Below are 25,471 nucleotides of genomic sequence, written 5' to 3' on the forward strand. Positions count from 1 at the left end.
TATCACTTATATTTAGAGATCTTTTTAAATTTATTTTATTTATTGATTTATTTTTTATTTATTACAAAAATTTGGGAATATTTCTTAAGATGTGGAAACATGAGGGTTGAAAGATAATTTTCATACCACTGGGTATTGCTAACAGCAAAATGTTTATTTGTTTATATTCCTTAAGAGTATGTGCATGTATAAGTGTATACAGTATAAGTATATAGTATTATTCTGTCTGTGAAGGTGTTGCATGCCTGCCACATGAGCTTCAAAAGTGTACTGTACATACATAGTAAAAATACATACAAATATTCACAGAATAAGCACTACGTTACTATATTCCTGCTAACAGAATGGAGACAGGATTACAGTATAAATGCAAAACACTTTGAAGTTGTCTCCTACCTCTAAGTCATGGTGTCAAGACCACACTGTTGTAGCATTTGTGTTTAAGCTTGAGATACAATATTGTTTTGAAAGGATTACACAGTTCCACATTGAGAAATATGCAGGGTTGCATGTACAAAATGTACAGCACACTTCAGTAAGGTGAATTAACAACAAAGTACAAAATACTTCCCCATGTTCATATAAAGAGCTGATTACTCTCTCTTATACTACTACAAAAATAGTGTTTGAATGCTGCAGGCAGAGATCATTCACATATGTTTTATCATATTCTTAAACGGCAATGCATATAACAGAGTGATATACAGTCACGTTCCACAATCACTGGAACAGCAAAAAAAGGACAGATTGTCTTTTAATTACAGAAGAGCAACAACCTTTTACTCTAGTATCGCCAAACGTGAAAACACGGTACCGTCTTTGCATGTGTTCGTTTTTTTTCATGAGTAACTTTGAGATGAATTTTAAAACCAAGGGACACAAGGTTTTAACAAAGGGAAAAGTCATGAATCAGTCATTGTACAATGCTGAGCATAACAGTGAATTCAGACAACCAAACCCTCCCCTTAAATCACCCCACAGCAATCAAATGAGATATAACCGTGCTGGATCACTGTATGTTGGTCTGCATACATCAGAGAGAGATTTGCGGTATCGTGTTTAAATGAACTAAGAGGTCTGAGTTGATATGACAACAGGCTCAGACAGGACAGTGCTGATTTACAACAAATAAAAAGACACACTGAATTTGCCACTTTTGCATTGTTGATGTTATGAATCTCAGGGTGGCAGACACAAATGAAGAAATAAATCCCCCTTTATTTTGGTTTGGAAAGCACAGAGACAGCTATGCTTCACACACCTTGCCGTCGTCTCTCATGAACACACCTCCCCTTCGTTATATATAGTTATATTCTCTGTGCTCTTTTACCTGATTTGATGCAATTAGGTTTTTTTTTTTTTTTTCTTTTTTACAATGCTACATTGGTTGCAGAGTAACTCAGTCATCAACAAACTCAAGCAAAGAGAACAATGGCGGACAGCATGTGTGCTCACAAAGTGCAAAATCAACAAAGTATGAGACAATGCAAAATAATGTCATTGGTCACACAGAAGACACAATTGCGTACAACTGTAGTGACCTCTGTTATTATGCTTGAAGTACCACAACATAACTGAAAAAAAAATATCCTAAAAGCAGGTGGCATGGCATTTGAAACAAAATATATGTATATATATATTTATATAATGTTTTGTGTCCTCAAACAACCTCAGACATCTACTGTACAGAAGAGAAAATACTTTAAACATGTACAACTATACAAAAGTTAATGTTAACTGATGTGTAATATTAACAGAGAAAATAACACGGAGGACCACCATCCTCATCAGTTGGGCACCTTAGGCTCAATTCTGAGTGAGGCCTCATACATGCTTTCTTCATCCAGAACAGAGCTGTTATCCAGGAGATACTGTGCTGCCTACGTGAAGAGAAATGTTAAAAACAAACCAGTGAGAGCCAAATAATAGTTTAGATTATTTTCTTTTAGCAACTTGATCTGTATATTGGGATATTACAAAACTACTTTGACAGCCAAGACTATCAGTTATGTCGAGAATTAATATTGAAAGATTTCTTAAAGGACCATACCAGTGATTTTGAATGTTTAGTGTAATGTCTAAAAGATACATATACCTCACATTTCTCTTCACTCATTCCACTACTATATAAACATTTACTTTCAGAGACTTCAAACTGTCTTCACACCAGTATTCCATCACCGTAACGAAGTCGTCCACATTAGTTTAGTAAAAGCAGCAGCACTGTTGTGTTTTGATGATTTAAAAGTGGGTGGAGTCAAACAGTCTCCATGGCAGAAAATAGTCCCCAGGGAAACGTTTGCTTCACACAGCCAATTGTGAGCTCTGTAGTTCATCAATGGCAACAATTTTGATAGCAACAGAAGCAGAGTATTATAAAGTGGGTGTTTAAACCAAAAAAAAAAAGAAAAAGAAAAAGAAAAAGAAGAAAGAACGAAAATTGTATTTGATTCCTTGATTTGTTGCCATGTAAAATGTGGATAAATTGTAGTAAATAGAGCAAAGGTTCAAAATCACAGTTATGATCCTTTAAAAAAGCAGATATAGTGTGTGGAGCCTTCATTCTCAGGCATGCAATTAAAACTTTTTCATTGGACATGCAAGACAACTCAGGGTAACATACAAAATTCCTTTTTTTATATATATATATATCAGTATTAGTGTACCTTTGGTTGATAGTCAATCTTGTATGCTGTTTGCTGAAACTGCCGGATTTCTCTGATGATGTGGGAAATCTGAAAAGTATGAGAAGCAGGATGTCTAAATCTCTAATGGTAAACACACAAACGCACACTCACACAGTATTCCTTGTAACATTGCAGTGAACAAGATACAGTGGCAAGAGCATCATACCATCCTCATCTTTGAGAAGTTGACCAAGTTATCCTCCGTGTAGTTTGGTGTACCCTCCTCGATGAAAGCCAGATCAGTGAGGTACATCCCCAGATACGGCACACAGGGAGGATCACAGCTGGTGAGAGAAATGCACATCATCCACTTGTACCACATGTTGGCTTTATTGATCCAGTACAAAACAATGTCCTTGAACAGAACTCACTTCTTCAAAGCCTCCCTCAGGTTTTTGAACCTCCCTTCTGATGAAACCAACTTCTGTAGCTTGTCAATCACCGCTTTTGTCTAGACAAACAAGGTAGAAAGGGCATCAAGTACACATTCAGTAGACGTTCAAGATTCAAGAGACACAGCCGGTATGGAGATACGCACCTGCTTGGAAACCTTGAGCCAGGTCTTCTTGAGGCGGAAGACAGAGCTGCGGTTGAGGGAGGAGGTGATCTCGAGCACGGCGTTGTAATTATGGAGACAGCGGCAGATGTCTGCTACAGCCACCCATTTTTCTATCACCGCTACCCGAGTGACCACATCCTCACAGCGCAGGATCTCTGTGGCAATAAGGTTGCTTATCTTTGAGGGGATAGGGAAAAAAAGGCGAGAGTTTACTATTGAACTTATGCAAAAAAAGAAAAGCAACATTATGCCAGTTATTGTGGAGGCTGACGATTGTTGATTGGAACATACGTCATTGAAGTGCTTTGTTGTTTTCATGATATATGGTGTTTTTTCGTTTTTGTCGTTCTTCATCCAGCCTTGTCCGAAGAATTCTCTGCAAAATCACGTTGTACAAGAAAAAGTGGTTCAGCATCAGAAAAATAAAACACTGAATCTTTATGTGTGTTCGTCTTGACCACAAACATGAAGGTGTGATAGCACTCACTCATATGGGATGACTTTAAACACCAGGTGGTCCAGCAAGGTGAGCTGCTCTGCAATCTCCAAGGCGGAGTGGTTCTCAAAGGGCTCGGCCTTCACTCCTTCCGCCTAAAAGAGACAAAACAGCATTTAATCTCCTGAAGCTGGGCTTGGCAACCTCACATGTCGGTGGGATTAAATGGCAGTGTGGGGAAACTATTTGAAAAATTAGAACTTCGATTCCCAATAGTCATTAAACATGTCAGTGAACCAGCTTTCTCTGGACTGAACTAAAAGGTGTTTAGGAGACTGTCTGTGGTTCGGTATCAGGTTTTAATTCTTCACTTCCTGTGGCTGAAGTGTGCATACCAGACACCCGAATTGGAGTGAATCTATGGTTTCAATTGATGGGGATGGTCTTTTATTGCAGCTTCACTCCTGGCAGCCATTACTTACCAATTTTGTCACTTCTTCAAGGCTGATCTGATTGTCGCCATGATCTTCCTGAGTTAGAGTCCTGATCCAGAGGAAAAACAACAGTAAAGATCCATGCGTACAGTCTAGTAAATATGTTAATATGTGTGGTAAATTCTAGTCCTTCTTCTAAAACTAGATAGCAATACCTGATGATATTGGCAGCTGCCTTCCTCTCCTGGGTCAGCAGCTCAGGGTCATGCATCACTTCTTCCAGGAAGGCAATGACCTTTGTCTTCAGCTCGTTGTTGCTCTCAAAGTCCTGGAAGCAAAGAGAGAGCACATATCCTTGTGTCCTTAAAGGAAATATCACACGCTACCAGTGTCAGGCCTGCAAAGATGCAATCTATGGCTGCACTGCATTATCGAGGGCCGACACAAATATCTAAGGTTTACCATTTATCTTTTAGAAAGTTAAAAACATTTCGGATATCAAACTCCACTGCAGCTGCCCTGGAAATATCTCGATGTGATCAACATTTGACCAGTTATCTGCTGCAACAAGGTATGCCAACAAACCAAAATCTTGGCTTGGAAATAAAAGGTACATAAGTAATAAGCGATAACTAATTTGTGAGCATTAAATAATTTCAGTGGATTTTGCCTCTAAAGATACCTCAAGAATATGCTCGATTATCTATATTTGAGCTGTATTCAACAGACAGACATATAGGTGGAAAATGAGATTTTCAGAATGGGATTTACTCCATTGTTTATAGACATTACAGATGCAAAAAAATATTTATAATATTTATGATATTTGTGTTTGCCTTTGTTTTCTCTGTTGTGGTATTTTCTGTGTTCTTTTGTCCTTCATGTTATTACATACCAACTTGTTGCCTCCTGCTGACCTGCCTTGTGTTACCTGCTCTCCACCCTTCTCCCAGCCAATCAGCTCCCTGCCTGTTCCCTTGTCCATCCACCTGTTCTTGATTCCTTGATCAGTTCAGTTTTCTGTTCTGTTTGTACTAGTTTCTTGTTTTTGTCTTTGGTTTTGTCTCCTGCTCCCAGCCTGTTTAGATTACAGAATGGATGATAATGATTTTAGCACTGTAATACACGTTGTATTTGTATTATTTTACCGGAGAGTGTTTGGACACCCAGTGCCTCAGCACATTCAAGACTCTGTTGGTTGCGGCTCTTCTGATGACAAACTCTTTGTCTCCATTCCTCTGATCTGTAGGGAAGCCTGGAGATAAAAGTTTCATATGAGTTTTGACATGGCAGCTCTCATCAGCATTATGGTGTATATTGTTTTGTGAATGACAGGGAATTTTTGACAGCAAGGGAATCTAAGGTCAGTGGTGCTTTGTCATTCTTGGCAGAACAGGTATTTTATCCTTCCATTAACCCTCCTATTCTGTTCATTTTGGGCTAACACTCATGAGGTTCCCGGTCACATGTGACCGGTAACATTATATTTGATTATAAATCCACTATGATACATATTATCACCTAATGTTGTGTTAGATCTTTTTATCAACTTCTGCTCTTGTGAAAATGACAAGTTTTTAACTTCTATTTGCTATGTATGTGCTGTAGGCCTAATTTACCTGAGATCATACCATTCGTTTTTTAGGGAAAAAAACATTATATAGATATTATTTTGACTATAACAAATACTCAGATGAAACATATTGTAGTATTTATCACAGAGTACTTCATTTCAGTGTTTTCCAAGGACTCTGTTTTGAAAACATTTCAATTTTCTAAATAGTGGCAAAAAAATAGCATCTTTTGTGTTCCCGTCAGCATTGACCATTATGATTTAGTTAGTCATCCTCATGACATTTTCACATGGAAGCTGACCATTCCTCTCAGGTGGGGATGAGGTCCAGGAAAAATGACCATTTTTGGACTGAAAGGTGACCACAACTTCAGCTGGGTCTTCTTCCTGACACCTGACACCTGACAGGTGTCAGGTGTCAGGTGACAGGTGACAGGTGTTGGCAGTTCCCGTGGTAGGTTCCCGTGAGGGTTGCCATGGAAGCCAAAAAGGGGCAAAGTTGTGTGTGTCTGTGTCCATGTGTGTGTGTGTTTGTGTGTGTGTGTGTGTGTGTGTGTGTGTGTGTGTGTGTGTGTGTGTGTGTGTGTGTGCCTGCTCAAAGACACCTACATGTTGGGGTGCGGGAAAGAAGTCTGAGAGACACTTTCCCGTGGGGGTTGCCATGGAAGCCAGAAAGGGGTATAAGGTGTGTGTGTGTGTGTGTGTGTGTGTGTGTGTGTGTGTGTGTGTGCCTGCTCAAAGACACCTACATGTTGGGGTGTGGGAAAGAAGTCTGAGAAATACTTTCCCATGGGGGTTGCCATGGAAGCCAGAAAGGGGTATAAGGTGTGTGTGTGTGTGTGTGTGTGTGTGTGTATGTGTGTGTGTGTTCACACACATCTGTGTCTGCTCAAAGACACCTGCATGTTGGGGTGTGGGAAAGAAGTCTGAGAGATACTTTCCCGTGGGGGTTGCCATGGAAGCCAGAAGGGGTTATAAGGGGGTGTGTATGTGTGTGTGTGTGTGTGTGTGTGTGTGTGTGTGTGTGTGTGCCTGCTCAAAGACACCTACATGTTGGGATGTGGGAAAGAAGTCAGAGAGATACTTTCCTGTGGGGGTTGCCATGGAAGCCAGAAAGGGGTATCAGGTGTGTGTGTGTGTGTGTGTGTGTGTGTGTGTGTGTGTATGTGTGTGTGTGTTCACACACATCTGTGTCTGCTCAAAGACACCTGCATGTTGTGGGAAAGGAGTGTGGGAATGTGTTTAACTCTATTTTATAGACTAATTGTAGTCTTACCCATTCATTTCTAATGACCGGTCATTTGTGACCGGGAACACGATGGGTGTATACAAGTTAAATAAAACATTCAAAAATTAATAAAAATTCTCCAAATTTATTTTATGTGTTCAGATGCCATGTGTGAACAAAGTCATGGAACCTCATGACAAACAGATGAAATTAACTGCATTTTTTGGAGAGAAAACTTGTACACCGGTCAGATTTGACCGCGAACACGACAGGAGGGTTAAAGCTGGAATTTAGTCTTGATAGGTGTGTCTGTGTACCTGTGCTGGCGAGGGACATCCGTCGATATTTTTCCTTGGTTGGGGTGCCCTCATTGGCGCCGGCTGTAGCAATAGCAAATGCAGATGCAGCTGATAGGGCGCTACGGTTGTTGTCCAGCTCTCGACATGAGGACATCACCATGCCGTTGTTGTAGGAAAACAGGGAGAACTCTACGGGGAAGCACAGCCATAGGGAAACGTGACTGCCTCTGTGAGCTGGCAAGAGATTCACTTTGATGCCACATGAATTATCTGGGGATTTACTTTGTGAATGGAGACATAACATGGAAAATGTTCTGACTTTCACAAATAAAGAAAATGTCATTATCTGAAGCTTGTGGTTTTCACGCAGGCTCTTTCAGGGTTTCTTCTATGGGCCATTTAACTGATTGTGAATCAGTGCAGGCTATAGAGGCAGGATGTGTTTTTTTTTTTCTCTTTGCTGAGGCCTCCACTAGGGGGTACTAGAGCCTAACACTTCTCTCTCCCTGCAGAATTTTCTTTACAAGAGGCTTTGATATTCAAGATGGTTGCAGCTAAATATAGCCGCCAAATATCAGCATAACAGAGGAATCAACAGATTCTCCGCAGTCTGCTATGTTTAAATCCTGAGAACATAGAGGCATCATAAGAGGCTATATATGAGACACAAACTGTTTCTCAAAAGAGACATCATAAGAGGCTATATGTGAGACACCAACTGTTTCACAGATTCAGTTAATTCATGATTTTCAGGCCAGTGTTTGCTTTTAAAATCTGTTACATGATTTTGTCATAACATTTGTGAGACACAGAGGATCTCAGCTACAGTGAAACAGGCTTCATTACTGGGGGCGGAAGGGAAAACACGCTCCTGATGTAGTTGCTATGACACAAGTTTCCCTAACACCTACTCAAGCCAAGCATTGGCTTTCCCCACATCTTCACAACCATCCACCCATCCACCAGCATACATTTCATATGGCTTATACTGGGCACAATGCAGTGTCTCTAATATAATACACTTTTTTTGCTAAAGAAATGTTGTCATGTTGATCGGCTACAACCTAACACTGAGTCAGAGCTTTCATTTCCATAAAAAACAATTACCTGTCTTTTGGCAATGAAATAATATGTAAATTGTGAGGATATTTTCAACCTCTCACATTGTTTTCTTCATGCCATCGTTATTTCTTTTGTCAAACACAAAAATGTGTGGTGCTAACTGATTAATGAGGCATTGGCTAGGATATGGGATACAGGTGGCATGCCAGTGTGTGCTTCAGGAGCTTGGAGATCACACTACTGAGCCGTAATGATGTCATTGTGTTGTCTGGGACACAATGTACCTGAAGAGTTTTTGCACTTGACATTTTTGGGGGTTGTTGGTGACTTGGTAGGAGAGGATTCTGGGTCTGCTTCATCACTCTGATTTTGATCATTGTCACTTTCTTCCCGTACAGAGAGATCTGTGTAAAACCAAAAGCACACAGTTTAGGCAACACATAGATACAGGAAAACTAACATTGAAAATAAACATAGGAATATTTTGACTGAGGTTGGGGAAAGGTTAAGCAAAACAAAGCCCCCTAGGCTCACATACCTTGTTTGCACACAGAGGCATCCTCTACCTTGTCCGTCTTGGCTTCTCCCTCATCGGGGATTTTGTTTGCGATCGGACTGGACACATAGAGTTTGTTGATGTCCAAGGTGGTCTTGCTGAATGGGGACATGGAGGAGTACATGCTTGCATAGCCATTTGAAGAGCAGCTGAGGGCAGCCAGGTCAAGAGCCTTGCCCCCAGTAATGATGGGGATGTTGAGGGAGAGCTTGCGTCGGCGGTTTGGGGATGAATTCTTGGCAATAGCCAGGGGCGGAGGGGAGGAGAACTTTCGACTGGCTCGAGGGGAGCTGGGAGGCTCTCCGTACAGGAGCTTGCTGTTCTGGCTGCTAGCAAAGAATAACTCCAGAGACCTGCATCAAGGGAGGATATATGCGTTTGAATTTAGGAATATGTTTCTTTGATATTTGGTAAGGATACTCTATGTTTTAATCTACTCATCAGTGAAAAGAGCTTAGCTAAATTCAGAACACAGTCTAAATTATTTATGCAAACCAAGTCAGCCACAGCAACAAGAAGTCCCTGTGCAGCCGCGTCTCGTTGTTTTAGAATAGGATACAGGCTGCAGTGTTGCAGAAAACCTCTCCCTCTCCCTGCCACCCTCCTGGCGACCTCACGGGTTCCCATAAATAGCACAGCGAGTGATAGTGCGCATGGCCACTGCTGACACAGGCAGCCGAGTGGAGGTGTCTCACAGAAACATGACAAGCGCCACAGGAGAGCGTGCTGCAGGGCGTGGGCATGGGGAGCTCCCCCTGATCTAAACCTCAGAGTGGGGCTCTCTCTCTAGGCCTGCGGAGGGGCTCTGGTTAGTTAGCCCCACTGCAACACGCCATCAATATTTCACACTATGGATCTTTTGCAGACAAGGAGAGGGGAGGGGAGGGTGGAGTCCTGCAGCATGGAGGTCGGTTGCCATAGAGCGACAGAGCCCAGTTGAGACACTCCCAGGCAGGCAGGAGAGACTGGACCCAATTACTGCCTTCTACCACTGAACACACACATGCTTCCATACGCACGTACACACACACACACACACACACACACACATGCGCATGTATACACACGCGCTTACACTCACACACACACACACACATACACGCACACATACACACATGCTGATACAGAAGCATCATAGAGCCTGTTCTCCTCTACTCTTCCATCTGCTACTTCACCAAGCCACAATCACCAACAGGAACAAACAAACCCAAAATTACACACACACACACACACACACACACGCACACACACACGCACACAGCCTCTAAGATCATAGGACTTTCCACTAGTCTCACAAACCTAAACACGAATGCTGTCACACATAAAGCCCTTACAAGAGCACATGACCCTGAACACCCCCTAAACCCTCCTCCCATCCAGCCACAGAGACAGATCTGATCTGTTAAAAAAAAAAAAAAAAAAAAAAAAAAAAACAGGCTCACTTCATCCATCTGCCGTTATAGCTCTTAAATGCCTCATAATATCATGGATTTCATTCTTTCTTTCTCCCCACCCGTCTGTCAGTGTATCTACCTATACCCCCCCACATATCAAGACACACAAAAAAGAGTTGAAAATGCTCAACTTGATAAATATCTGTTAATAGGAGAGAAGAAAACAAATCTGTAGGAAGGTCAGTCATTGGCAAGATGTAAAACCAGCTGAGAGGAGGAGGAGGGTTGCAAACATGGGCGCTATGAATCACCCATTTCAGATTTCACTGGTATTTGATTGTGACCCATGTGAGTATTTGAATTTGATCATTTATGGGATTGGAATGGGTGTTGTAGGGGTAGCTTTCTGAACTCATTATCACCTTGACCAACAATATTTCCTCACTCAAACCACTGACGATCCCATGAATGGTGAAATTCAAATGATTAAATTTGTGCATTTTCATGGATGAATTGAAAACAATACACACACCTGTATTTGTGCCAAAGGGGCATTGTTGTCAGTCAAACATGCAAGTAAGCATTGCATTGATCAGAGGACCACAGCCATGAAACTTCTCAAACACAACAGAACAATCACATCTTCATGCAGCATGGTAATAATATCTGGGGCAATGCCAAACAACTGAAATTACTGTAAATGTTGTCAAATCCTAGTAATGTCTAAATGTGTCTCAAGTTAATGTGACTCACCGAGCAGGGATGGCACTGATTGGCTTCTTGTAGATGGTGATGAGTTTGTCTAGCACCACATCAGCGCTGGTGAACACGCGGTAGGAGTGCAGAAAGGTGTTGAGGAAGTCGATGGAGAGGAAACGGAGGTCGGTCAGCCTCTCCAACAGGCGCTCCACACTGGCGTAACGGATCTGCAGCACCTTGCAGGAGTTCATCATCTTGCTGAAGCGGATGTCCACGTCGTCACAGTACAGGCTGGAGTCTGACCTGCTCAAATATCGAGCCAGCGTGAGAATAGGAAAAACAAGGAAAAACAGCAAGCAGTTGCACGTATGTGAACGAGGCTCACTTGATCATCTGAGGCACTGTGACTTTAGAGTTGTCTTCGAAGGCGTTCATCATCAGCCCATTGCAGCGAATGTTGTCTATGCACTATAGGAGACAGAGCAGACACGGGAAATGTGAGCGAGTACTGTAATGTGTAGGGTTACTGCCGACATCCTTGCCCCCTTGCCTGACTGCTGGAGAGTGTGATGCATGTTGACGTGCCTGGCTAATGTCACTGGTCCACGCAGATTTCTCCTGCCTTGAGGAAGCCACCAGGATGACTGTGAATGACTGGCTGTCTTTGGGCTCCACCACAATCTTGAAGTCCAGGTGCTCCATGTCCTGGCCACTCTTGTCTGATTTGGCTTGAAGGCAAATTCACATACACATTCAGTCACAGATTTACTTAAAGATACAGTTACAGATACAAATACAAACACACATCATTTCCAATTTTTTACATAAGTGGTAATGCTTATGCAAAAATTCTGTGTTTTTTTTCCCCAAACAGCGAAAATATCCATCTGTTTAAAAAGCAAAATTGTTATTTGAAGTTCAACATGTGTTACATCACTGGGGTCAGGGAACCCCAGGGGTCCTTCAGGGGCTTCCATGGGCAAAACAGTCAGATTTGCCTATAATTTAATTCACCTACTTTATTGTTATAATACAAATTAAACAAAAATGTAATTGTGAGTGATTGCATTAACCTTATGTTTTAATCTCAGTTCTTTAAATCTATTTCAAGTTCAAGTATGATGGTAAAACAATTAAATACTTAACACACACCAAAAACTTTTCATTTCAGTGTCTACTGGGCAAAATCATTGCAAATGGAGGTCTGTGACTTTATGAAATCACTTAAGGGCCAGGAACATGAAAAACTTCATCATTCAGTCAACAAAAGAAACAAGTAGCTCACTATCCTTTAAAAACTGCAATAGTTAATCCAGATTTTTATGGTATCAGTTACTTTGACTGCATATTGCTTTTAATGGTTGACTCACTTTGGAGCATAACTCTTCAGCTGTTCCATATATTAATTATACAATATTAATAAGTTCCAGCGTACTGTAGTAATAATAGATTATATACCACATTACACATGGTACATATGGTGCACATTTCTGTAAGCTGCTGTATGAATAAAACACTGAGGTACTCACACTCGTCATCTGTCCCCTCAGGGTCCTCCATAAGAGTGCAGTCTATAAGCGAGACCACTCCATTCTGAAAATGACATTCAGTATACATTTAGTATCTGCACAGCTGCCTCATCTGGCTCAACAGCCAATATCAGTGGTATTGCAGTCTATACCAGCATAACATACAATACATTTACAGTAAAATACGTATAATTATAATTACACAAGAAAATAGCAGTTAAAACTATAATGTAATGCACATAGAGAGCTGCTGCAAGTACAATGGAGCTTAATGGGAGAAAAAGCTGTGCTCTAAGTCTTCTATGCTGGATTTATTTTTGTCTTTGTTTAAAACTGCTGCAAATCACCGAGTCTACAAAGAAGCCATTGCTGTTTTATTTTTGTGGGTTGGCACTGAAACCTGACAGCTAATTTTGTTTTAGAAATGTGACTTTTTTCTTCTTTTTTCTATTAAACGCTATTGTAGCTGAGACTGTCATCCAGTGGTGTAACTGGATTAACTTTGGCTACTTAACTGTGGAATAAAAAAAAAAAAAAAAGAAATCAACATGAAACAAACAAAATGGCACCACAATCACAATGTAAATCACTGATCTAAGTTTTTAAATTGTTTTTTAGCCTTGAATTTTCTTTAAAGTAATAAGTTGTAGTATGGTCAAATAATGTCACTGCACAACACAAATTAATGACAGTATCAGCTACAGGATCCAACCGTGTACTATAATGAGTGCCTATATATGAGCATGGCCCATATGTATAGCTCTGGTGGTCAGTGCTGCTGATAAAAGCCATGACATCTTTAACCCGGTAGCTCTCAACCCATGTGAGTTAATCTGTTTAGTTTAGCTCAGGGAGTCAAGGTCTGTGGTGCCACAAATTGTGATATTTGCATGGGGCAGCTCTAAGGCCAGGTCAGCAGCTCAAGGCCCACCTTGGTGAGATGAAGCTTTCCCCCCGAACCCCGGGTGCAGATGATTAAATGCTTGGAGAAGAGAAAGCACTGCCTTTCCCCCTCCTTCTTGAGAGACAGAGAGCCCAGTCGCCCGCGAGTGATCTTGCCCTTCTCACTCATCGGCACCTGAATGAGAGACCCTGTATGTGGGAATGAATGGGTGTGTGTATGTGTGTGTGTGTAAATAGGATACAGATAGAGGACAGAGAGAGATGGGGAAAGAGATACATGTGTAAATGCCAGAGGAGAAGACGGGGGGTAAGGAACAGAGAAATGGAGTGAGAGGAATGCAGAGCGGGGAAACCAAATAACACGGTATCAATAAGAATTGCTTGTCCTGTCTATGAATTACTTTACTTAGGTACAGGTATATTCATATGGGATATATGGTATTAAACACATAGGATTAAATAATTTGCTATTTCTATCTTCCCTTTCTAAATCCATCAAGGCCTGTTGGGGATGTGTGACATTTACAGTCCCAGATTCATCATCGTTTTGCCTCAGAACAGTCTAATTACACTTGGAAATTAAAGAGTCGCCTCACGAGGAGTACATGCTGTTCCTCAGAGAGAGATCGGTCTTTTTTTTTTTTTTTTTTTTTGAAATCTGAGAATTTCCCTGGTAGAGGCCTGCCGAGGTTTGAAGATGTGAGAACATGGATCAGGGCTGTCAGACAGGTGAGGGACAGGAAATCCACAGCTACAGCTGTGCTGCTCTGTGTAATCTGTGGTTCCTCAGCTTGGAGCAGATCTGAAGTACAACATTTGAAGGCAGGAGTTACCTTGTCTTACAAACGTCTGGCTGGTGTCGAGGAGAATCTCGCAACCCTCTACGATCATGCGCTCTATTGCCAGGTTCTTCCTGATGTTCTCTGTTTCACTCACTTCATCGTGCATAATTCTGGGGAAAGGACATTTCATCAGTCTAATTTGATCTGTGCGGGACAGCATCACGACACTACTATACTATCGGACTGGGCAGTATATCAATATTATATCAATATTGTGATGTAAGACTAGATATCATTTGGGATTTCCTGATTTCCTGATTTGTTTTTAAAAGGCTGCATTTCAGTAAAGGGATGCAATTTTCTGAACTCATTAGTCTGTTGTAGCTGTTCCAATATCCTATCCAATGATTGTTGATCAAAAATCTCTCATGATTGCATCAATAGCAATCCCTTCAGTATGATCACAATATCGATATGGAAGGATTTGGTCGAAGATATTGTCACATTTGATTTTGTTCAAATAAATAAATACAAATGAATGCCCAGTAGCCAAAAAATCTTACTTCATTACTTCAACATTGTTCATGCATTGCTGATAGTGTTAAGCATTGACATGTTACAGAGAAATGTGTTCAGTCAATGTTTTATATTCCTGCATTTTTCTATTCTCTTTATCTCTCTCTCTCTCTCTCTCTGCCTCTCGGTTTCTCTCTTGCTCTCACCCTATCCCGTTTAGTCTCGTTATTTTTGTTATCACATGTGCCTTATTATTCTAGTTCCCTTGGTCTCCGCCTTACCCGCTTTGTCCTATCCAGCGCCTCCAGTGTTTCCCCTCCAGTATCTGTCCCTGCCTCCTTACCAGCAGTGTCTTGTCTTCCTGATTAGTTCCTCTTCCTTGTGTATTTTCCCTGCCAGTTTGTAGTCCTGTTCACCTGCTTGTTCTTGTTGTTTCCTCTGCGTGACCTTCCTGTTTTGCATTCCTGTTTACCTGTCACCTGTTTTTTGTCTTGTGAATCCTGATTTGGAAGTGTTGCTTGTTTAGAACCGCTATTACGGTGTATGACCTCTGCCTGTCTTTTGGACTACGCTGCTCAGACACTCAATAAAAGACTTCTATCATAATATGTGCCGGCCTGTCATCTCCTTGGTTTTGGGTCCTCATGTCTGCACACTGTGACACAAAAAGATCAGTTTTCTTCTTCAGCTTATGTGTTGTGTGAGGTTTGGTTATGGCGATGTTGTGCCGATGTACCTGGAGAGTTCCTCCAGCTTAGATTTGGCATAGTCCAGACTGTTTCTCTCAACATGTTCATGAGGTGTGTGGGCCAGCAGCTCATGGAGCGTAAGAATGTAGCGGGGAATCTGGAGAGACAGAATAGAAAACAGCAGGGGAGTTACACTCAAATAATAACTTACATGCATGCATACAGGGTGTAATGTAATAGCATTTGCACACATAAATACATGTACAGGAATATACATGTGTGGATACACACAATGGTGAGAAGTAGATCAGTGGGGTGCACTGTTGTAGCTATGGTCATCAGCAAAATTTATTATCAACACAGCATAGCCCAAAGAAGGGCCCAGCAGAGCGCACTGTGGGGAAACTGTGTGCTTTGCCAGAAAATGGTCATTATTAAAACCTGAGCTTCAAAAACATCCACTTTTTATGAACATGAAAAACACTAGAGTCATATTCTGAACTAAAGCAGACAAATTGTTATGGTAATCAGTGACTCTACTATATGGGAGATGTTTTAGAGACACCAAACAGAGTCAGAGCATTCAAGAAGAGGTGACATCTTTGAAACAATGTCTTGACTGAGCACAGAAATTGTGTGTAACACTGAGACAAGAAAACAGTAATAGCGAAAATGATATTTTGGCAAAACCAGGAATTAATGAGTTAACTACCTTGGTTGGAAATCTTAAAACTTGGTTAGAATATAAAAAAAAAAAAAAAAATGGATCGGGGGAGGACGCATTATATTGTAAGGGAAAAACTCAGAATTTCCAATATTAAAGTAATACAATTCTGAGAAAAAAAAAAACTTGAAAATTTTCAGATTATGAAGTCACAAATTCTCTATTTAAGTTGTAAATTTATGATGTAAAATTATGAATTTATGTTTTTTTTTTTAAAAAAATTTAATTTAATTTTTTTTTTTTTTTTTTTTTTTAACTTTTATTGTGGTCAAGGAATCCCTTCACCTTGCAATCAGAAAGAAGAATAATAACCCTTAAAATTGACCCGTATGGTGATTATTGGGTAAGGTAGAGAGAGAGACTATTATTAGGGTACAATGAAGGTTAAGGCACAATTAAGATACCAAACCAATATACTGACATAAAACAAAGTAAAAAAAAAAAGAAAGAAAAACACGCCTAAAGCAAAATAGAAAATGCACATGATAACTACACAACAATAGAACAAATAAGGACTGTAGTCCAAGTTAAAGCCTAAATAGCGCATTTTTAGAGGAATATTTGTGAGTTTTCCAGCCTGATCTCATTGAGCCTGAGGGCTCTGATGTAGAAAGCTGGATCACAGTCTCCAGCTCAGACTATTGAACAACTGAAAGGGAGATGCCAGAGGATCTCAGGCTGCACTTGGCTCTGAGACATAGCTAGGCATTAGTCCAAGACATACCTTATAGGCGATCAGTAAAATTTCAGACTTAAGGTAGTCTGGTTGCCACTGATGTAAGGCTAACAAGTGGGCAATATGCTGTATTACACTCTGCTGGGGAAGACGGGTGTACAGGGAGGGAAAGTAATCAAGGTGTGATGAAACATGGGGACAAAAAAATGGTTTCCTGGTCATTAAGAGACAGAAAAGCACTTTTTTTTGGATATTTTCACAAGATGTGGAAAACATGACCGCACACCTTTCTCAACATGTTTGTCCAGATTTAGATGTGAATTAAAAATAACTCTAAGACTCCTTAAATTTGAAGATACATTCTTGGAGCATGTGATAAGGGGGTTGTTCATTTTAGAGCTAACATTGTTGGGCCTGATAACAGCTTCACACCATTTCAGTTGTACAAATTTAACAGACACACAGCTTTTAAAGGTAAAATTGCACTGAAATGAGGACGCTTTAGACTCAACTAACAAAAAACGGAATAAGTATGAAATGTGATGGTTGAGTGTACATGGTTCTCATCAATGGCTTGACTCACTGATGTCACCTGAGTCTAAATGGTCCTTTCGTGAATCAACCCTCAGTTTCACATGGTGCATCTTTAATATAGAGAAAACAGCTGCATAACGTGGTGAGTGCTTGTGTTTACACACAGTTACAATTTGTAGATTCATGGAAACAAACACTATGGTAAGAAATTATATGACCCATGGTGAAATACATACATAGAGGAAAGGACTAGACCTAGAATGGCAGTGGTGCAATAGTGCTGCATTCGTCCCCTCATGAACTAATGTATCAATGTATCGATGAGAGGAAGATGCTAACCTGGAACATGGGGTAGGTGAGGAAGGTCTCCAGAGTTCTCTCCTCACAGTCGGGCTTGGCCTCATACTGCTTCAGCAGCTTGTCAAAGTCCCGGTTCTGCTTGCAGTGGGCCAGGATCTGCAGGCTGTACTGGTGGTTCCTCACAAACTCCTGGTAGATGTTCAGCATGGGCAGCAGGATGTCAAACAGGTCCGCTGAGGAGAGAGCCACACCAAGGAGAGATGAGTCTCAACGATGAAGCAAACAACACCGAGGGCATCTACTGTAGATTAAACCATCATCATAATTACTGACACAGAAGTCAACTTTATTTGTTTAGCCCTTAATCACAGTTACAGTCTCAAATTGCTTCCCAACACCCACATGATGAAACAATAAATGAAAATGAAATGAAGAAAGAAGAGGAAATGGTGCTTACCCAACACTAATGTTGGCCAGCTTGCTATTCTGGCTTTTAGACCCTGGTAAAATATCTGATGTAGAAACATGATAGTTTCACTGAAAAAAAGCAAGATATTATGGGGGAAAATATTAGTGATAGTGATATGAAATATATGCAATTCAACCTCACAAATCATGTTTTATTCAGTGCAAGCCCAGATGTGAAACAGTGCGCATGAAAGCACGAGTGTGCAGGCTTTGTGTGTGCACGCATGTGTGTGCATGTTTACATGCGTGGCAAAGAGGTGCTGAGAGCGTGCATGGGTGAGTGCGCGGTTATCTTCTGAATAGGCCTGTGGGGGTTCACACAGATTACTGTATTGTTGTACTGTCTGTTGTATTCCATTGCATGTCTGCATGTTCTTTGTTTACTGTACTCACCCTACTGTAGCGACAGAAAACTCAACATGGAACCTTTTATTGAATATAACTAGGAGACTTTATTCATGTCAATCATTTCATTTCAAACATACAGTGACTGGTCAGACAGCGTTTCCAATCAATGTTTTCCCACAAGAGAATTAAAAGCACAGCATGAATGAGGATAAAGAAGCCCACCTGTTGAGGAATATGCTGCTGACATCGTCGTGGGTGATGGGAGGCTTCTTGGAGCTGGCTGCCATGCGGAGCGGCCTCAAGAAGTTGTTCACCAGGATGTGGAGCTGCTGGACGTACTCGGCCTCCGAGTCCAACATGCTGAACACCACCTGGTTCCTCTTCCTCATGCTCTCTGCGTGCGGTGAGCGGATGTAATCCTGGATGATGGTCTTCCACTTCCTTCTGCAGATCCAGCCTCGTAGGAAGCTCTGGACCTGCAGTGGAGCGGGGTTTTTTAAGGCCGTGGTCAGTTTCTAAACATAATAATAAACTTGGTAAGAATATGGAAACAGGTTTAAAATCACAGGCTTTACTTTTTTGATCTTCTTGATCTCTGAGTCGTCCTCACTTGGGGCAGCTGTAGGGCTAGAGTGGATCTTCTCGTTGTCTTTGAGCAACCCAGCAATCTGCCACAAAAGTAGTATCATCATTCCCAGTGACATATTCCCCTTCACTTCCCAGCATGTAAACAAAGTAACTGAGTCAAACAGGACAGGACCAGTAAGCATTTTTTGAAGATAAACCATTAAACTGACCAAACTAGCTGTGTTCAACTGGCGGTTAACTCTGCATGAATATTTATTTATATCGATCATTTAAATGCAATATTACTATGTACCGAGCTGTCCTGCACAGACTGGAACTGCCTTGAACTGTTTGAAGGTAAGTGTCTCCATTTACTTTGTAGAAAGTGAGAGAGTTAATTATCATTGCATTTCATAGAGGAGATGCAATATAAAGCCCTGTTCATGCATATTCAGCACATAATTTGATTTCAAGCATCACATTTGCACATTAAAGTAAAATGACTATTTGATCTGAAGAACACAGGAGGGAACACAGCCCTATTGGTGCGATTGTTTCTGAGAGGAGATGCAAAGGGGAGCGTGGCTAGCCTGAGCACATCTCTTTGTGTCAGGATGGCGCTCCCATTTTTATCCTCCCTGTCTCTCATACTTTTTCACATATGAGATAAACATAAAAATAATCTGTGTATGCTGCAATGTAATGTTTTCCCACAGATTGTCCTGTTATTTGTGTCGTTGGCAGGTTTGGAGGAGCATGTGATGCACACACATATTGGGATGGTCTGTGCGTATAATGCAAGACGTGTTGTTAATATATGTTTTTTGTGCCAGTTCAGAAGTCTATTTATGGTGGGTCTAGATGATAATGTGCAGGGCCGCCACGAATAAGTCCACAGAAGGAAAATCCAGCAGTTGTTAGCTTTTGCGGTCTTGTCAGAAAGGACAAAACCCTGGAAAATTTACCAGAGCTTCTTTTACTGTTGAGGACCTTAACACTGCAGTGACTGCCATCAGAGGCTCCATTCATGTTCAATTCAACAAAAATAGCCCAAATAAATACTACAGAGGATAAAGGAATCACAGTGAATATTACCTCTGACTTAAGCCTTTCAATCTCTATTTCCCCATCTTCTATCTGTTGTCGAAGTTGCTTAGCAACTGTTTTCTCTGTCTCCACAATCTGAAGCAGATGAAGATACTTCTGCATGAGAGTCTCATGCTCCGTGGCCAAGTTTCTGTAACTGTTACACACACACACACACACACACACACACACACACACACGTAATATGACTCATGTAACATTTAACTATTGAGACTTGAGAAACGAATTCTATGCTACTGTGTGTGATTGAATTTAACATCAAAGCAATCAGGTTTGTCTCATGAACAATCCATTTTTTTTTTTAAATCTGCATTATACCTTACATTGTAACCCAGCACATGAAACCATGGCAACATCCTTTACAGCTTAAGCACATCGGTCAAAGATTACTTACCCTGCACCAGCTAATTAAACCAATAATTAGCATGTCTGCACATTTCACTGATGTGTTCTTTTACCTGGCATGTGATATTGCAGCCACCCATTCATCGCAGTCCTTTACATCCTCAGTGCGTAACTCAAGTGCCTTTTGGTTTTCGTGGGTGAAGCTGACAGTGAAATAATACTGAAACAAAGAGGGGGAAGAGGGTGAAAAGTTCTAGGTTATGCAACAACAGAGGATATAACCATCATTAATGTAACAGGTTAGTGTGCCGCACAAAAGGGAACATTTATCGTGGGATACCCTCTACATATATCTATTATGAAGTGGTCTGACTGAAGCTTCTCAGCTGTTTTTTCTCTGTGTTTGTTCCACTGCCTCGCTGAAGACATCAAGAGGGTGATTTAAAACCACATAGGGCCTGGGGAAGCCACATCTTCCTCGCCCACCAGTGCAATTGATGGAGCACGCTGAGGGAAACCTCCCCCAACCTGGTTACTGGGATGGCTCTGGTTCCCATGAGGAAATGCCATAAGACATGGAGGCTGGAGCCATCGCCAATTACATAACTGTGTGATACCTGTTACCTAGCAACTCCACTCAGTGTGAACGGATAGCCTGTTTTTTTGCGTTTTTTTTTTTTTTTTTTTTTTTGCCTCACTCTATTTTAGATAAGCGTGCTTCCTTTTGCGTTTGATTTCTAACCGCAACTAATTTTGAGTGGTGTAGTTGTAGCAGAGAAACCACCGCCAGCATTTTTTTTAACATGTGGGTCCCATATTCTTTTTGCTTAGGAGTTTGTACAGTACCTCAGGCTGTTCTGTGTCCTTTCACATCATCGCTATATTTGATAGTATTGCTGATACTGATTCATGAAGACAAACCAACAAAAATAGCCACTTGGTAATGACTTTCCAACCTCTAAGACCTTCTCCGGCAAAGAAGCACCTCTTCAGACAAAAAAAAGTGCCTCTTTTGTCTCAAGAGGTGCTTTTTAGAAGAGGAAGGTCTTCCCTGGAGATTGTCAAATGATACAAAGGGGCAACAATTTGGATAAAGGTGACAACTCAATAGGGAGCATGACATTTTCATTAAATGTGGTGATTTTTGCAGGCATTCAAAGCATTACAACACATATTCCCACATAAAAGAAGCTTTTAGTAATGCCTAAATAGCTGCCAAACACGCCTGATCAGGGCAGTAAGATGCCAAACAATGCTAGTAAATTTGACCTTCTATCAATATGTCCTATTAAGCTTTAATTGCTTGTGCACCAGTTTTGCATGTTTGGGTTTATCTATATAGCAAAGGCCATTTTTTATGAAAACACAGTTAGAGCAGCCTGTTAAACACAATACCACAAGGTGCGCTGTGGCAGAATGAATACCCCAGCTGACACGGGTAAAATTTCATCTTTCTTGTGGACCGTGCCAGCCATGTTGAGTGAAAGCAGACTCTAATCTTTGGCCTGCAGATGTTCAACAGGCACTTATCAACCTGCAACTGATCATTATTCATGGCTGACTGCTCTTCCATCTTCACATTCATTAGGTATTCATCCTACCGTCAAAGAAAATCTATTTCTGGCAGGGAGGCATGCATGTTGTTATTGTAGTTTTCTCTCAACCTCTTTCGAAGAGCAGGGTGAGTGTCTGGTATGAGGCAATGTTAAGCACACTGTCTGTTTTATGTTTATGGCTGAGTCATGCACTCTCAAACACCTTTAATGGGTTTATGTTTTAACAAGTCTAAAATATATAAGCTTATAAGGCACTGATTAGAACTGATCTATCTATCTATCTATCTATCTATCTATCTATCTATCTATCTATCTATCTATCTATCTATCTATCAGCCGATTCTACATGAAGCCTACCTACATAGATAGAAAGATTTTAATAAATGGTTGCTCTAAAATCACTGTTATGTTCTTCTTTTATGGTGGCATAACTAAAAACTGAATAGTTATACCATGGATAATTGCCACTGGCTGATAAACACTCCTTTTTTATTACAGAAAATTCAAAAAAAGACTGCTGAACTACATGGTACTTAAGTAATATATATCCTGGATGCAAAAAATCACCCCCCAGAAAGTGGAATGTAAATATATTGTAATACCACATTGTTAGAAAGACCTTTTGGATTATGTTTCGGTTTGTACCAAAACTTGCCTCATCATTCTCTCAGCCATCAGTATCATACAGGTACATATCTGTCTGAGCAAATACTAAAAGTGGCAAATCAAAGCAGAGCACATAAGCCATCAGTTGCTACCCTGGCTTCATGAGGAATGGGCTGAAACACTGCTGTTTCCCAATGCGAGAGGACTGTGTTTTCTATAAATGGACTCTGACCCCTCCAAGGTACTGCAAGGAACAAATTTAGCCCAGATAGCGCTCACATTAATAGGAGAGATGCAACTCACTACTGCTCTCCACAGTTACCCCGCCTCTTCCAACTGCATCATTCTTTAGGATGCAAATAAGGGTTGCCATAGAAACCTTGGGCTCAAACGCATTATCATTTTCACACTAACTGCATGTGAGGATAAATATAATGTAGGGATTATGGTGGATTTCTGGAAAACATTGTCGCAAAACCGTAAATCCAAACAAATCTAGGTGGTGAGAGAAGATATAAGTAATATCTTCTTACTCTTATTTGTCTTTTGAACAGCCCCAATCGAAATTTGCCATGGATGCAGGATGCTTTGATTGTTTACATTGCAAGGTAACTCTTTATATCAGTCTGTCATTATTTCTGCACCTTCCAGTTTCTTTCAGTGTCAAAAAGCAGCATTCATTGAGCAAAGTGAATCAGACACATTTTCATTAGTTAGCTCTGAATTCAGTCCGAGATATCAAAAGGCTGTGGATCAGGCTTATCTGAATATGTTCACACATTTTCATTTGTGTAATTAAAAGACCTTCAAGATAATGCTCAAAAATCATTAACAACAAAATAATACACCCGCTGCATCTCTCTAAATAATGCACAGATGAAACTGAACAGAGGGCACAACATTGTTGACAATAATTACAAAAGAATCCAAATTTTGCAATAGCCTGCATCACAAGGGAGCTTTTGGTTGTTGTTTTCAAAGCAAATGGGAGAGCGTAACGTTAGCCAGTGTGTTGCATTTTGCTTTGTCAGCACAAGGGCAGCTGTTCACAGGAAGAGCCTAGACTCACTTTGGATTGCAGCCCTACCTACATAGTCAGGCACAGAGCCTGAAGAGAAGGGAGCCAGAGGCCTGAGCAGTGAAGCATAATGTTCCTCGAGTGTATTGTCACAACAGCATTGTTTACAGATTATCATGACAGTAACCTTTCTTTTCCTCTCATTTCTGCTTCTGATTTACCATGCTCATATTGGAGAGAAGCTGTCAGTATCACATAAATACTCAGCTCTTGCAGACTGGCCATGTCTTCACTTTCCAAACCCCACTGCATATATTCTTTATGGCACTTTAATAGCATCAGGTACAGACAACACAAGACCATACAGATTGACATAAGAACTAAATGGGTTAGAAAAATCCACCAAATAAACCGTTCATACCATACAATACAGTAGTTAAGAAATGTAAATGAGACCTTGAGAAACATAATGGGAATAAATTCTGTCTGGTCATCAGAGCAGGCTGATCACTGGAACCCTACTGCTCTTGAGCCACAGCTGTTGTTTCACCATTTCCCCGCAGGGTGGCGACCTTGAGAGCATAACTGTTTCCTGCACGTTTTGTTGGAAGTAGATATGATACTCGGCCCAAAAACTTCAAAGGGATGATGACTGAAAGTCAAAACCAAAATATGTGACCAACCGGCATGCATCAGTCGCTCAATGTGAAAAGGAAAATCACAGAAAAACACTGAGCTTTATCCCTAAATTTAAAACTATCCCACCACTGTGAAAGATCTAGCCCGGATTTGCTGCAACCTAAAGCAAAACGCTGCATAGCCCATTGCTAGGGCATCTTGTAATATCATTAGGTGTTAATATTGTTGCCTCATCATTAATGCCATGCATGGATTACATAACGTGAAATACAGGAATCTGTAACCTCGTGCTATTTCGCTGCGCTGGATTTGAGGTCACCATGCAATAGTCTAATAAGAAAAATATGCATAGACAGCGCTTTGTTCAAGACTAAAATAGAGTTAAAACGGAATCAACAGTAAACACATTTTTAAATTGCTTGTAGATTCTGCACCGATGCATAAAACCTGCAGTGTTGCACGTTGCCAAAATTGTGAAATGAAACCTGGAACAATAAAGCAATGCCAGTGTGCGTTTGCGTGCATGCGTGCGCGCGGAGAGGGAGAGAGGGAGAAAGAGAGAGGGAGCGTGTGTTTGTGTGGGTGCGTGCGCGCGGATACGCACGCTCTTCATACCTGCTTTTCTAAACACTCCTTGGCTGACAGTGAGGGTTTTGGTGAAGGCGCCCTGTCGCATATACATCCCTCCAACAGGTATAATCCCGAGGGTCGAGAGCTGGTCTCGTTCTCAAAATAAAAGAGCATATTCTGTAATAAAGCAAACCACTTTGTGTGCCATTTTGTATTATCTGAGCTCTTTTTGCTCAAGCACCCTCGTCTTGTACCATCCTTTTTTGCCAAAAGCCCCAGGTAGGTGACATGACCATCATTAAGTCGTATTCCCTTCTGCATTTTGATGAAGAGACTTCGGCTGGTCAAGGTAGATGGTCGTTACATCCTTTTCAACTCGCTCCCGAAAAAAATGTTGACTTTCTGAATGCGGACCTCTAGCAGAAGGCTTGTCCACTCTGTCCGACGCATTCACCGTGCTGGCATTTAAGTAAAAAGACAGGAACAAAACGAAGAACACAAGTCCAGCATCCTAAAGCTTTTGCCATACTCCGAGGGCTTTGAAGGTCCGCATTATCCGGTCGCAAAAAAGAGAACAGGAGGACTAAAAATAACCTCAACAACGCAAGATGAGAGTGAAAGGGTTCGGGGTTGTCCTTTTCTCACATGAAATCTCCAGAAACCAGTA

The 25,471-nt window shown here is 41.0% G+C and overlaps 1 protein-coding gene across 1 annotated transcript; it reads right to left on the reverse strand.

Moving 5' to 3' along the window:
- Window positions 1–469: 469 nt before the first annotated feature.
- On the reverse strand, window positions 470–25,471 carry rasgrf1 (Ras protein specific guanine nucleotide releasing factor 1). The gene is made up of 27 exons (XM_030054367.1): window positions 24,850–25,471; window positions 20,529–20,635; window positions 20,059–20,206; window positions 18,972–19,064; window positions 18,619–18,872; window positions 18,038–18,117; window positions 17,620–17,813; window positions 15,394–15,503; window positions 14,193–14,311; window positions 13,388–13,548; window positions 12,457–12,520; window positions 11,513–11,655; window positions 11,313–11,395; window positions 10,982–11,230; window positions 8,817–9,187; window positions 8,563–8,682; window positions 7,235–7,405; window positions 5,265–5,371; window positions 4,332–4,444; window positions 4,165–4,225; window positions 3,734–3,837; window positions 3,538–3,622; window positions 3,226–3,423; window positions 3,059–3,138; window positions 2,854–2,971; window positions 2,667–2,735; window positions 470–1,880 (listed from the first exon to the last, which is right to left on the reverse strand). The coding sequence occupies exons 1-27, from the start codon at window positions 25,123–25,125 to the stop codon at window positions 1,788–1,790; spliced, it is 3,771 nt and encodes a 1,256-aa protein (XP_029910227.1). The 5' UTR covers window positions 25,126–25,471; the 3' UTR covers window positions 470–1,787.

This window comes from Myripristis murdjan, chromosome 6 (assembly GCF_902150065.1).
Source record: "Myripristis murdjan chromosome 6, fMyrMur1.1, whole genome shotgun sequence".
Lineage (NCBI taxonomy): Eukaryota > Metazoa > Chordata > Actinopteri > Holocentriformes > Holocentridae > Myripristis > Myripristis murdjan.

Excerpts from the sequence above, each read along its gene's own strand:
- rasgrf1 (XM_030054367.1), bottom strand. The coding sequence starts at position 25,125 with ATGCAGAAGGGAATACGACTTAATGATGGTCATGTCACCTACCTGGGG. Across the intron at positions 13,549-14,192 it reads CCAGACGTTTGTAAGACAAG|GGTCTCTCATTCAGGTGCCG; the intron begins GTAACTCCTGCC and ends TCCCACATACAG. Across the intron at positions 2,972-3,058 it reads CTGAGGGAGGCTTTGAAGAA|CTGTGATCCTCCCTGTGTGC; the intron begins GTGAGTTCTGTT and ends TTCTCTCACCAG.